General features: G+C 41.2%; 1 protein-coding gene across 1 annotated transcript; it reads left to right on the top strand.

Moving 5' to 3' along the window:
• Window positions 1–93: 93 nt before the first annotated feature.
• Window positions 94–9666, top strand: LOC111672209 (sodium- and chloride-dependent GABA transporter 1-like). The gene is made up of 15 exons (XM_023429560.2): window positions 94–457; window positions 1486–1869; window positions 2118–2249; window positions 2449–2549; window positions 2744–2853; window positions 3009–3141; window positions 3857–3991; window positions 4091–4194; window positions 4870–4994; window positions 5169–5281; window positions 6012–6143; window positions 6405–6507; window positions 6817–6917; window positions 7081–7248; window positions 7351–9666. Exons 2-15 carry the CDS (start codon window positions 1638–1640, stop codon window positions 7819–7821), a joined length of 2160 nt encoding a protein of 719 aa, XP_023285328.1. The 5' UTR covers window positions 94–457; window positions 1486–1637; the 3' UTR covers window positions 7822–9666.
• Window positions 9667–14459: the final 4793 nt, after the last annotated feature.

Genomic DNA, 14459 nt, shown 5'->3' with positions numbered 1-14459 from the left:
GGGGGGGGGGGCAATTTGAAATGTTAAAAAATCAACACGCTGCAAGTACGATTTCAGTGCAGCCTATAGATGAGGAGGAGGAGGGAAGGGGGGGCGACTTTGAGATGACATTGAGGCTGTGTAGATGGGAGTTGAGTCTCTGATTGTTGATGTTAGACAGTCGCACAAGGCGAAGCGGCTGCTGCCCGTGTTGATTCAGCCTCCTCCTCCACCACCACCTCCTCCTCCTCCTCTTCCTCCTCCTGGTCTTCAGCACTGCTCCCCGCTGGACAGCTCCTGCTTGGACACCTCTAACGCTGCATGGTCCCTTTAAGTCTTTTAATGGAAGTAAAATCTATTTATGTTCCAGGAAATATTGGGAGTTTACAACTTCATCCACGGGAGGAATCTACGGATACCTCGTTTCGAGATTTGTGGCAGGCAGCGTATCCTCGGCGGCACAGATCACAGATTCATTGTGAGTAAACTGGGTGCTGAATTCTTGCGTCTGTCTGCGCGTGTGTGCGTGTTTGAACCTTCATACAAACGAATGTGGTTAATGCATGATTCATTTCTTCTTCTTCTTTTTTTTGTCTTTGCAGCGACAGTGAGTGTGAATGAGACTGTCAATCAGTATGTTGCTGGGGTCTGCATGATGAGCTCTGCACCTACTTGCTACAGCCAATTAAATGCAGAATTGATCACTGTTTGCTAGTCTACTGTATGGTGCAAATGTGGAGAGTCTTTCTCATGCCTTTTAATAACGCGTTTGGTTCTCAGTTCATCGGAGAGAATGGGGTGGCTATTTGTGCAGCCTGATGCGTAAAGCTTTTACGCATTGGACATCCCTTTGTCTCCACTGTGCGTTTAGTGTTCCAGTTTGTTTGAGACATCTCTGTATCCCCGTTGCTCTCAGTTCTCTATGTGGATAAAGTGTCAGGAGAATCTGCAGGTGGTAATTGGTGGACTCCACTTCATTATGCTTAATTCTCATAGGCTATTTGCTATTGCTATGGCGCGTCTTGCGCTTGAAGTGCACGTTTTGGATCCTGTAATTTGTAAAGTTTTCTTCTCTTTTTTTCGTTGATGGTAGTTAATGTTAATTTCCCATTTCTGATTTTTCAGTACATTTAACAGCAGACTTTGTTTAGGCTATCATGTGTGTGCTGATCTGGTTTGGAGTACTGTTAATTTACGCGCAATCTGTCTCAGTTATGGGAGCATGTCCAGCATGAATTTGTCATCGATGGTTTTTGGTGTTTCTTGAGTCTGATATGAATGACAATTTTGTCAGAGAGCCAAATGTTCATGAGATGCTTTAATCTGCGTTTTTGAATGCACATTTCAATGTGTGAATTGTATTTAATTGTATGTTTGAATTCATTGAATATTGTTTTATTTGAGGATGTGAATGTAGAGTAAAATGTGTCCACATTTTCTTCATAAATCACCACATTTTCAGCGCCTCCTGAGAAACCGACCAATTGCTCTATTCACGATTTCCAGGTTAACGGCGACTGACGAGCCGTGAGTGCACAGGCTTCATCTCCAGACATTTGGTCCAAAGGTTAGGTCTAAAAACCGCGAAGCTGCTTTCTACGTGGACTGGTGCTGAAGCCTCCCGTCCGACTGCCAGGACCTCTGCCAAATCCAGAGACATGGCGACGAACGGCACCAAAACGGATGGACAAGTCACAGAACTGAACGAGGTGGCCACTAATAATGACAAACCCAAGTCACTGGACGTGAAAGCCGAAAAGCAGAAAAAGGATTTGCCTGCTAGAGAAACATGGGCGGGAAAATTTGATTTTCTCCTGTCGTGTGTGGGTTATGCAATTGGACTGGGAAATGTATGGAGATTTCCCTATCTGTGTGGAAAAAACGGTGGAGGTAAACATTATTTTTCACAGCTAATTTGAGAAAATCTGCATGGCCCCATTCACCCCCACCATGCACATAGTCGAGTTTACCTATAATTGGCCATGTCGATGACATGAACAGAATGAATATCACCTACATTTGCGGCCGTTATTAACTGACGTTGTGCTGTGGTGTTTTAAGTAATGCGTCGGTGCAGTTTCAGCTTGAGGTTAATCATTATTTTTTATGCATAACTTGATCTACTTCTGTCCATCCAGGAGCCTTCTTGATTCCCTATTTTTTGACCCTGGTATTTGCTGGGGTCCCCTTGTTTCTACTGGAATGCTCCCTTGGTCAATACACCTCAATTGGAGGGCTTGGTGTGTGGAAACTGGCTCCTATGTTCAAAGGTATAATGCACTTAAATATTTCTGGACAATTGTTTCTTAATCCCAGTCCTAAGTGAATTTTTTTTTTCCATGCTGGAAACATATCTTTATGGTATTTGATGCTTTCACAGAAATAATGATGACTTTCAGGATTTATGGAGGCCACATAACACACATTCCCACTGATAGTTACACTGCCTGTTTCATTTCTGTATGATAGGTGTGGGCCTTGCAGCAGCTGTCCTGTCCTTCTGGCTTAACATTTACTACATTGTAATCATTTCTTGGGCCATTTACTACCTGTACAACTCCTTCACCACTGTAAGTATTATACAGTGTACTCAAGTGCTTCATAAAAGCTGAAAATAGCATAAGGTCAAGGTTTCTATTAGGATTTATAGCCTGTGATACCTGTGAAAAATTTCTAAATCCCTAAATGTGTAAGGGGGTTAAAAAAAAAAAAATTAAAAAGACAGAAAAGCAAAGAAAAAAAAACTGTAATTTTTGTTTTTCAGGATCTTCCATGGAGCTCATGTAACAATCCATGGAACACAGAGAAATGTTATACAAACTACTCCATTGCAGATACCACCAATCTCACCAGTGCAGTAATGGAGTTTTGGGAGTAAGATATTGACTGCTTTCTCTTACTTCAACAACAGCAGAGCTTTAAAGTATCCTGCATGCCTTACCGAGATACATAAAAGACAGCCTCCTCTGCTGCATTCTTATTTCCCCATGTGTACAATGGACTTATTGTTGCTCGCTCTGACTTTGTAGGCGCAACATGCATCAAATGACCGATGGCTTGGAAAAACCAGGCCAAATCCGAGTGCCACTGGCAATAACACTGGCCATCGCCTGGATCCTTGTGTACTTCTGTATCTGGAAAGGGGTTAGCTGGACAGGGAAGGTAAGACGCCAGATTTGGATAACCAAGCCCTCGTATGCTTCACTGGTTCCCAATAAGGAGCAGTATGAGACAGCTATGCAATATTAATCAGTCTAATATCACCTCATCAATCATTTAGACTGCAGGCAGCATTGTCCAGATTGATTTTAAAGTAAGAGAAGAGACATCAAACACTCATGTTCACTAATCCTACTTCTACCTCATGGTGGCTCTTCTAATTCCAATTCTCTTGACACAGTGTCTATACTGAGTGTGGATTCATGATAGGAGGAGCAACAACCCGCCATACACTACAATCTGGATTTGTCCTCTCCCTCCACTTGGAGCAGTTTTACCTCCCTTGTGGTGCCACATTTCGAAAGTCTTGTGCATCACGTGACCATGGCAAATAAAATTTGTCTTGGTCACAAAACAGCCCCATCCCCCTGCACAGTTTGCTCACAAATTGCTTGCACAGTGTCATAAATGCACATAGACATTCAGAACTGATTCAAAGTGAAGCTGCAGTGATTTCTTTGCTGAATATTTGGTCTCTTTATCTTTTTCTTTTTTTTTTTTTGTCTGGAAGAGACCAAAAAGTCTAGAGAATCTTTATAACCTTCCAGAGAATATCTGAATAGTGGGTGAATTCCATAATTACAAATAGTGCAAGCATCATATATATCCTTATGATGCAATGGTGTTACCCTGCTGATAACCGTCTCACATTTTATAGGTCGTTTACTTCTCAGCCACATATCCCTACTTCATGCTGTTTATTCTCTTCATCCGTGGGGTGACTCTACCTGGAGCTAGAGAGGGAATTCTGTTCTATATCACCCCTGACTTTGAGAAACTCAAAGAGTCTGAGGTAATGATATATTATTATATGATTCACTCCTATGTACTTGCACGCCCGAGTGAGCAGAGCTCGGCCTCACGCAGCTAAATGCTTGTCTTCTTTTGTCAGGTATGGCTAGATGCAGCTACCCAGATCTTTTTTTCCTACGGATTGGGATTGGGGTCTCTTATAGCCCTGGGCAGTTATAACCCTTTCAATAACAATGTTTACAGGTAAGACTGGTGATGATTCATCAATAGAAGATAATCTATGAGACAGAGAGTGCTGCTCAGTTTAATATATCAGTGCAAATCGTAACAGTGTAAAATGTCAGTAATTCAATTACTGCTATTTTATTATATTATATGCCCATATTAAAGACCTTATTCAGGAGTACTTTGTAAGAGCTCTTAAAGGAGCTTATTAATGTGAGTTGTTGGCATGAATATAATAACAATCTCAGGGAAAGGCTGTTTCTTTCTGGCAGCGAGTGTGCTGGGGGGAAAAAAACAACTATGATTGCAAAACCTGAGTGTTTTCTCCAGCAGCCCCATGGTTCTGGGTCACATAAACAATCAGTTACATAAAAATAGTTGCATTCATTTGTGCTTGTCTCAAATGGATCTATCCCTCTACATCTGTGTCTATATAAAATAAAATAAAAATACAAGAATTTTGTTTCTTAGATTAAATCTCTTTATGTTTGTCATAAACAATAAAACTGGGTGAACATGTGAATGATCAGAGGGAATATAATAGCCACGATGCATTCTCACAGCGAGTCTTTTAGATCTCAGTCTTTCCTGTGGGCTCTGTTTTCAGGGTAGCTCAATACAGAGAAAAAATAAATAAATATGAGTCAAGTTAAATCTTTGACAACATGCCTATTTTATATTTCCTCTCCCCAGAGACTCTATCATTGTGTGCTGCATCAACTCGTGCACCAGCATGTTTGCTGGCTTTGTAATCTTCTCTATTGTTGGCTTCATGGCACATGTGACAAAGAAAGACATCGCCGATGTGGCAGCCTCAGGTAACTACGGATTGCATTTGTGCTTTCTTCTGTAATTGTTCTGTCCCTGCACAGAGAAAGGTGCACTGTCATTGATAGTGACTGCTAAACAGCTTTTGTCATCACCTCTATGTGAGAATCAGAGTGCTACGAGAGTAACCCTGATGAAATATGATTTTCCTATTTACTATCCAGGTCCTGGCTTAGCTTTCCTGGCCTACCCGGAGGCTGTAACCCAGTTGCCTGTGTCTCCTCTCTGGGCCATCCTGTTCTTCTCCATGCTGCTCATGCTGGGGATAGACAGCCAGGTAAGGGGCTTGGAGATGATCTGCTCATGGGCTGACCTAAATATTTAAATGCAGGTACATATCATGCAGCTCACCCCTGCTCTCTGCATGATAAGCATGCAATTTGCTTCTTGTGGACAGATATAGCTGAGCTTTGACATCAACTGTCAAGTCTTTTTAATGCAACTTTATCACCTCCATGTGCCCGCAGGTTTCACTGTCTGTGTTTCTTTACTTTGTGTATGATATTTGGGTTCGAATAAGGCCACAGGGACTAGAGAAACACATATACATGTGGCTATACAATGGCTATGACCGCCAGCGCTTCAAAGTAAAAGAAATTATAACCCTATTTATAGGTTTATAATTCATACCCCATGTCATAGCAACAACGCTTTTGCATATCAGAGCTATCAACAAAATGGCCTCCAAGAACTAGATGCTTGGTCATTCAGAAGATTACGTTAGTGTTTTTGTCCCATGGTTTGAGGCACACAAATGCAATTCTGTCATTTGTTATCATCAGTCAGCCTATCCACTAAAATGCAGCTTCTCTGGTAAAGAATACAAATAGCAAAAATATTCACAGGCCACTAGAAGCTAGAACGAAGCAACAGATAAATACACTCTATGTATTAAAATCATATATTTATATATCTATATATCGAAGAATATACAAGCAGCAAGGTGCAAATATAGTGCACATATGCAAATTTATGCTTAATGCTCTCTCTATGATTCTGTCCTTCAGTTCTGCACTGTTGAAGGCTTCATCACTGCTCTGGTGGATGAATTTCCCAGAGCTCTTAGGAATAGACGAGAGATCTTCATCGCAGGTGTCTGTCTGGTGTCCTATGTGATCGGACTTTCAAACATCACACAGGTACAGCAGGGCAGCTCTCTTACTTTACCACTGACTATAAATGGCACAAGGTTAAACAAATGAGTAAGAGAATTGAAAGATGAGATACGTGATTAAAAGTTAAATCCATGCATCTATGAAGTGGCCAAGAGCCAATTTAAATCTTGACTTGTTCTCTTTTTGGCAGCAACTACATGACTAGAGTATGATATGTTGTATCGGCACAGCATATAGTCTTTTTTTTAAATTTTTTATAACACTTATTCATTTTTCTGTAACCAGGGTGGGCTCTATGTGTTCAAACTGTTTGACTACTACTCTGCCAGTGGAATGTGTCTGCTGTTCTTGGTCTTCTTTGAATGCATCTCCATATCCTGGTGCTACGGTGTGTATCATCAATGTTTCATTGAATACAGCAAAAATAGGAACAAAATTTTACATCACTAAATATTACAAATGAACAAACCAAGGTAGTGAAATATTATTTATGTGAAAAGTTGGGGTAAATATGAAGGTTAGAAAGCATCACACCTATCCAGAGATATTTGCGTGGCTTCAAACGCTGTTCAGCCTCAAGGTCATGAGCACTCATGTGTTCCACCTCACCATCCTCATCATCATGCATGGCAGACCGGCAGCAAATTGAAATAAATTGGATATGAATATTTTGATCACAGATTCATTTGTCTCGCAGGTGTGAACAAGTTCTATGACAACATCCAGGAGATGATTGGCTACAAGCCGTGTATATGGTTCAAGATGTGCTGGGTCGTGTTCACCCCTCTCATTGTCGCGGTGAGTACTCTGAACTAATACAAACGTACATCTAAAGTCATGACATGAAAAATGAAACAATAAATAAAGTCAATATTACCTGCCTGCAGCCATGTCAGGCTGAGACAGTGCTGCCTGTAGTCAGTGGTGTCAGGATGCATAAAGTGTTTCATGTCTCCCACAGGGGGTGTTCTTGTTCAGTGCTGTACAAATGGTTCCTCTCACATTGGGAGACTATGTATTCCCAGGCTGGGGTCAGGGAGTGGGCTGGCTCATGGCACTGTCCTCCATGGTTCTCATACCAGGGTACATGATCTATATGTATCTCGGACTCAAGGGCACTTACAAAGAGGTAAGAAGTTAATTGCGTGTTAGGTTTGTTTGTTGCAAGCTTGTGTTGCCAGATTTAAACCGTGCTCTGACGTCATTCATTTGTGTTGTGTTTCTCTCCCAGCGACTTCGGATAATGCTTCAGCCTCCTAAAGTCACCAGGCGTCAGGAGAACGGACCTGAGCTGCAGGTGGAAACCAACACCGCTAACCTATCCAGTCCTGCCAACCCGGCCAGCCCGGCCAGCCCGGCCAGCCCCGCCAACCCGGTTCCCGCCAACCCCGCCAGCCCCACCAATCCGGCTCCTGCCAACTCAACCAGCCCCGTGACCCCCGCTAACCCGGCTCCTCCACCAGCTAACCCGGCCACTGCCGCCAGCCCGGTGAACCCGGCAACTAGTCCCACCGCCGCCACCACCACTACCACCGCCACCACGGCGAGTCCAGCTAACCCCACCACTACCACCACCACCACCGCCTCAACTGTTAGTCCGACCAGCCCACCGCCCAACCCAGCTAGCCCGACGGAGCCTGTTAACCCCCCGAACCCAACAAGCCCGACCTCTAACCTGACCAATGCCGAGGCCAATGTGTAGACAACAAAGAAACCCTCATGGAGCATGTAGACAAAAGAGAACATTACAAAGGACTTCCAATATTTTAATTGATTCACCTACCTCCAGGGGAAATATGTGATCAAAACAGATTTTACAAACCATGTTTAATTTTTCTGCATTTGTAAAACCAAGCCAATGATGTCTTATTGTTGGTTTAACATTCTGAAAACAATATCAAAGACTGTTAGTGTTCACAAATACAACCATAAATCTGAATAAAAAAAATGTAAACATACTGTGTAATACTGTGAGAAAAGAAAAAAAAAACATAGAGATATAGATTAGAGATTTGTTAAATATCTTCATGAATCAAGTAAATACCGTGTGAATATAGTAGATGAAGTAGTGAACAAAATTGACATCATGAAGAATGCAAGGGATGGCGTCAATTTTATTGTGGATGTTTACTAAACCTCACACAGTTGTCTCTTTTCCAAATGTTGCACTCTGTGAGGTAAACTACAGGCCACAAGGCAAATGGGGAGCTCTGAGTAAGCACAATGCCAATAAGAAGTTCATGTTTAGGAGCTCTGGAGTAATCCAGTATTTGTTGCAAAAGATTTTGTGTGTGAGAGAGACTGTTATTTTTTCCTTCCTTTTTTTTCAGTAAAAAAAAGAGAAAACTTTTATGTGATCAAAACATTTTTAGAATTATTTTTAGGATGTTTTATACTATATGTGTTGTGATGGAGGACCAAAATCAATAGGCAGACAAAAGCAAAAACTATGCCATTTAGTGTTCGGTTGGCAAAGCACAGGGTACAAAGAAGTACAAGAAAAAAAAAAAAAAAGCACAGGGTTAGAAAAGTGATTTACAAACATCGACTATCCCTTAATGCTGACAGTCAATCCTGTTTACGTTTTGCATGCTTTCCTCAGGAACATCAGTGAAAGATTTCTGAAATGTCTCCTGACAAACAAAAAGAGAAAAAAAAGAAAAAGAAAAAAAAGAAGAAGAACAGAGAAGGCCTTAAGCCAGTACACCAATTTCATCAAAGCCATAGTCTGTTTACATGACTGGGCAGAAATACAAAATATCACTTTGTATGCGAGCACAAAAACCTGGACCAACTCTGTGTTTGAGTACAGTCATTATTTTTTTCTTTATGTGTAATGATCAGTTATAGTTTGATCAATATGTATTCAGCAATACATATGTAGATGTATAAGTGCAGGCCAGTAAGCAAGCGGTCTGTTTCTCTTTTTGTTTATGTTGTCTTTGCTTTACTAGTGAAAAGCACAAAGCTTTAATTTCCCCAGACTTTTGCCATGGCGTGTTAGGACAATGTTAGTTTGCTTCTATGGCAGCTACTGTGAAAGGCATCTGGTTGAACAGAACATGTTTACTTTGAAAAGCAAAACAACTGAGCGAAAATGTGAAATGGCTACAGTTCATGTCCTGTGAATTTTGTATAAAGTTACTCTACCACAGTTTTCTCTGGAACTTTGTTGTAAAACTGTACCGTGTAAAACATGTAACTGTGAATGTCTGTAATACATTGGAAGTTATTGTCTAAATGTTGAAAAAATGGAGTTGCTGTTTTCTGCAATAATATTTTGATCACAGAAGCTAAAGCACATATCTTACAGAAATATACGAAATGATGATGACAATGAAGATACTGACGATTATATTAAAAATAGAAACTATGTCTAGTAAAACAATATTGTTTTGTATATTTTTAACTGTCTCACTGCCTAATGTAAAACATAATATAAACATGATATGTATCTAAATGGTGTCACATGATAAAGCACGATTGTTATGTTATACAAACAGAAAAAGACTGAAAAAATAAAGAATTATAGAAAATATAAATACAATACATGCCTGCCATATGTCCCTTATAGCATGTGTGTTTAAAGTAGCAGCCCCGTGCTTCTCAACACAGGAAATTAGGTCAACCCCAACTATCCTATCAAAAGATGTATCTAGTCCTACTGCGGTAATTGGCTGTTGTTTCCTCTCTCGTAAATAAACCCTCTGGCTGTCCATAGAGTTCTCCTAGTCAAAAGACATGACAAAAATGTGAGACCAGTAAAATTCAAGCAGGGATTAGGTGAGAAAAATCCAAAGTGTTGTATAGCTGGATTCAATTTTTCATTTAGTTAGGATGAGGCCAGGTGGGACGTGTGAAATTAAACAAAACCTTCCCTCAGTAATTTTGGATGAAGATGACATCGAGCGTAACTCTACCATGGGGGTAAAAAAGGAACTGAACACTACAGTAAAGAAAAAAAAAAAAAAAAACATCAAAAGGGAACGAGAGAAAAGCGTCTGAAGCCCTTCCTTGGTGGTTTATTTGAGTGTCAGAAACACAAGCTGATAGAGAGGCCTCGGCAAGCAAGAAAAACATCACCACAAAACAGCTCCTGCCCCGGGCCTGGCGTGCCCACCCGCCCCATCTCCCCAACCTCTTATGGCTGTGTGTGTGTATTTCAGTGTGTGTGCGTTTGTGTATGTGTGTGTGTGTGTGTGTGTGTGTGTGTGTGTGTGTGTGTGTCTGTGTGTGTGTGTGTGTGTGCCTGAATCTTCTCCCCCCACCTCCTGCAGTTGCTGCTTCCATTAGCTTCCAGTGTGATAAAAGAGACGGCACCAGCTGACACCACCACAATGACTCGCCATGGATAAAAGAATGAGATGTCCCCTCTAGTAGCTCGTGGCAAACTGTGTGTGTGTGTGTGTGTGTGTGTGTGTGTGTGTGTGTGTGTGTGTGTGTGTGTGTGTGTGTGTGAGAGAGAGAGATGGGGGGAGAAGAGAAAGAGAGGTTAGGGACAGAAAGCTGTGTTTGAGTGGACTGGGGTTTGAATAATGCCCCTAATGGCTGCTCATATAAACTAGGCCCTGATGGATGACTTACTAGCCTCCTTTATTCCCAGTTGTGTAATTTAGCATCATTACCTATGAAAACCAGTCACCAACGAGACAACCCAAACTGATGTGTTACGTCCACAAGAGCCATAGATCATCATTTTCGGCAGGGGAGGACAGGAGAAGGAAGCTCTTGATTAGTTGGGAGCGATCTAGCAGAACACAATTAGTCTTAGGTTAGGGCCTGCTATTTCCAGCAGCTTCAGTAGTGATACATTTAACTATTTTTTTTCCTTTTAATTCCAATATTTGTACACACACTCTAAAAAATTCCAAATTTTTCTGAGCTTTAGTGGGGTGCAAAATGTTCTTTTTTTTTCAAAATAGCTGACCTATTTCTGAACTTCTTTTTTCCATCCTCTTCCTCCAACATCCTTGTGCCACACTGATTTCTGTGACCCATCGATTGTGTGGCATGATTAGTAATTTCAGTTGTATTGCCAGTAAAGCTGTGTTTTGTCACTGAAAATGCAGTCTTTGTAGTATTTTGTAAAAATACTAAAATTTTTGCGTCAGAGAATTGGCCGGGTCACATATTTCAGTGTAACACCCATTCATTCCTGTGATGACCTTAATGACAGCAGTGACAATGATGTCCGAACAGCCTGGTTCTTCACCCAAGCAATCTCACGCTCTGTATAATTGAGTTTTAATTTTGTCAGCTCATGTTCATCAGACAGCTTCTCTTTTTTTTGTCTTGATGGGAAAATAAAGGGAACACCCCCTAAGGTGTGTGGAGTGTCATTTTCACTTCCTATCTCATAATGTGGATGACATGAGGCTCTGTAGCTGTGATTAAGGAGCATGTAAATAAACCTGACCATAAACTGACACTGTGCATCGGGTGTGCATATGCATCAGCTCTGTACCAGCTGACTGATTAATTGATGTAGATGGAATTATTGAATCTGATTCAATTTTTTCTCATGCTCAGTCTCAGCTCTGTTTTTGTGGCCAGATCAGAGCAAGGGGATATTGTTTGGTGTTTAGCATTTCTTGGCACTGGCTGTCGCGAGCCTATTTTTAAAGTTAAAAAGTGCTCGCAGTGTGGCCGCAAGAGAGGACACTGAAGAAGCAAACTGGTGATCCATGATGCTTTTATGAAAGGATGACAGAACGCTACAGCTTATAAACTCACACAGGCTGCAATGATTAATCCTCATAGCCCACTTAGAGCAAGAAAAACTAATTCTGCTGTGAAGATGAAAAGGCTGATAATTATGTTTATAGTTTCTCTGTTTTTAACCCCAGTGTGAAAGGATTTTCTTAATCACAATGCCCTATTGGGTTTATGTTGTTGTGGGTCACCGAACCTGCATATTTTTGATGTGGATTTTGTGTGATCATTTGTGACGTTTTTCCTCTGATGCATTTGGTTTGCCCTAGACTTCTGTCTGAGGTACACTCACCCGAGAATTCAAAGCAAATACATTAATGAATAACTAATCTTTGCAGATGCATGAATCTACATATCAATGTAATCAGAGGATGTTTTGTGCTTGGCTATTTCCAGCAGAGGGGCTGAGAGGATGTCAAGCATGCAAAGCCTCTCTGCATATATGCTAATCGGGCTCCATTTTCCAATCTGAATATGAACCTTGCTGAAATTAACTTGTTTACCGGTGCACTTTTAAGGGGCCAAAGTGTCTTTTTGCACATGCACACAAACTGCTCTGCTGCTTACATATCAAGCATACATTTATGGCGTGCAGCTGGGTGAGATCTGAGATCAATGGGTGCACACTTGGACATGTGAAAATCGTGGATTCCCAGTGATTTTGCCGTTTGATAATGCGTTCTCGTGACACAGCAAATATTGCGGTTATATCAGGCAGCAAAGTTCGCAGGCAAGCGGAGCGTACGATTTCTATACAGATGTAAATATCAGATTTCGAAACAAAGGCCAAAGAGGTTACCCTGTCACAAATCATAAGGGCTTATCACACTCACTGTAAGAATATCTATGGGTCTGAATGAACAAATCCCCCTCTTCTGGAAATTATACAGACCCTTCAAAAAGGGCTTTAATTTACATTACATTGCCCTTCCCCCATCCTGCCTCTTTTGGCAGCTCATAAACCTACATATAATATCATGTGAAGAAACCTGTACCTATCTGCCTCAGCTGGTGTCCAATGTAAATATTTCTACTGTATTAATTTCTCCTCTGTACAAACAATGGTACAGCTTTCTTATAATCATCCAAACAGGGGAGAACATTTTCAATCAAGGAATATTGCCCAAAAAAGCGACATTCATTAAAATGAATCTGTGTAAGTGAGAGTCAATTTAAAGTCACAATAGAGAGGACAATTTCAGCTAATCAGGAGACTGCCCCCCTGCTACCTTCACTTTGCTCTAGCGCTTCTTGTCTTTTGTCACAACTTATAACAATCTCCCCAATGTGCCAGAGGCTTATGGGGGAGTCATTGTAGATTACTGCCTGGGTCAAAGACTGAATGCAAATCAGGCTGAGGAACAGGCGAAACTAAAACACTGAAAAAAAAGGAATCAGGGTGTAGAAAATATCAAGAAAAGAAACATCAATCTTTTTCTTATTCTATACATTTGTAATTTACTCTACAGTCACGTGTTTAAGTATTCTAAAACCCTGAATGCATTCTAATATTAAAGACCTATTTTCAGAGGCGGCTAATTTACAAGACTGAATAGCTCATGCCAAACTTCTGCCAAGGGGAGAAATTCCACATGGTGAGCAGGACATGTTACTCTGCCTGGATGTCACGCACAGTGGGTGCTCTGGATGATCTTGTGCCCTGATGTGAAGCCAGTGGGAGGAAGGGCTAGTTCTCCAGTGAAGCTCCTCTAATGGCTTCCTCCTGGATTCCCTGCCCAAAGGGTTTCAGGCCCTTCGCTCTACCCTGGTTCTCTTTACGCTGAAGTTTAGGCTGTGGGACTTTGATAATAGCTGACAAATGAAAATCTCTGCCGACATCAAATGGAGTTATTTGTTTCCCTGCTCTTACACAGAAATGACAACAGAGGAAGCGCACTCTGTGTTCCACTGAATTTCTTTTCTCTGCAGCTAATCTCCTGGAACTTTACCCACACCCACTAGCAATGCCGCACTTTCAAGCACCTGTGTGTTTGTATCTGTACAACATGTACAAGTTAAGTGTATTTGTACATGCACGGTGTATGTTTGTGCACACAGTTGTGTTTTGCACAAAAGAAAACATGCATGTGTGAAATGCACGCTGGAGTTGTTTGTGAGCGTGTGTGCGTGGATTTTACTGTACGTGAATGTGTACAAATACGCCTGCTAAGTGTAAAGACAGGAGCAGGCAGCTGCTCCAGGCACAGCTTTAGTAAAGATCTGCATCCTAAATAAATTCTGTCAGATTACGCCAGCACATACTTAACACTTCACTCCTCTGGATATTGGCGCAGTCTCCTCAGTTTATTACAGCTGGTAACTGTAAACAAGGTGGAAGGTGAGGAACAGGTGATTTAGGAAGTTCACTATTGTCACGTTATTTAAAGTAAACATATCTAAATTGGTAATGGATTGCAATTTTACTCTGACATATGAGAAATAATTTGTCTCTATTGTGGGCGAGAGTCATAGTTTATTGTTTTTGTGTTTGTGTGCGCAAACAGATGCTGATTTGATTATTTTTGGCACATAGTTATATGCAAATGTGACCAAGTGACCTCCACATGTGCTTTGCATGTATTATCCTCACTGTTGCATGACATTTTCACTCATGTAGTTATGCCCTTG

Source organism: Seriola lalandi, unplaced genomic scaffold (genome assembly GCF_002814215.2).
Source record: "Seriola lalandi dorsalis isolate HSWRI2012SDOR001 ecotype SW California unplaced genomic scaffold, Sedor1 jcf7180002054896, whole genome shotgun sequence".
NCBI lineage: Eukaryota > Metazoa > Chordata > Actinopteri > Carangiformes > Carangidae > Seriola > Seriola lalandi.
This window is presented reverse-complemented; position numbering and strand designations above follow the sequence as displayed.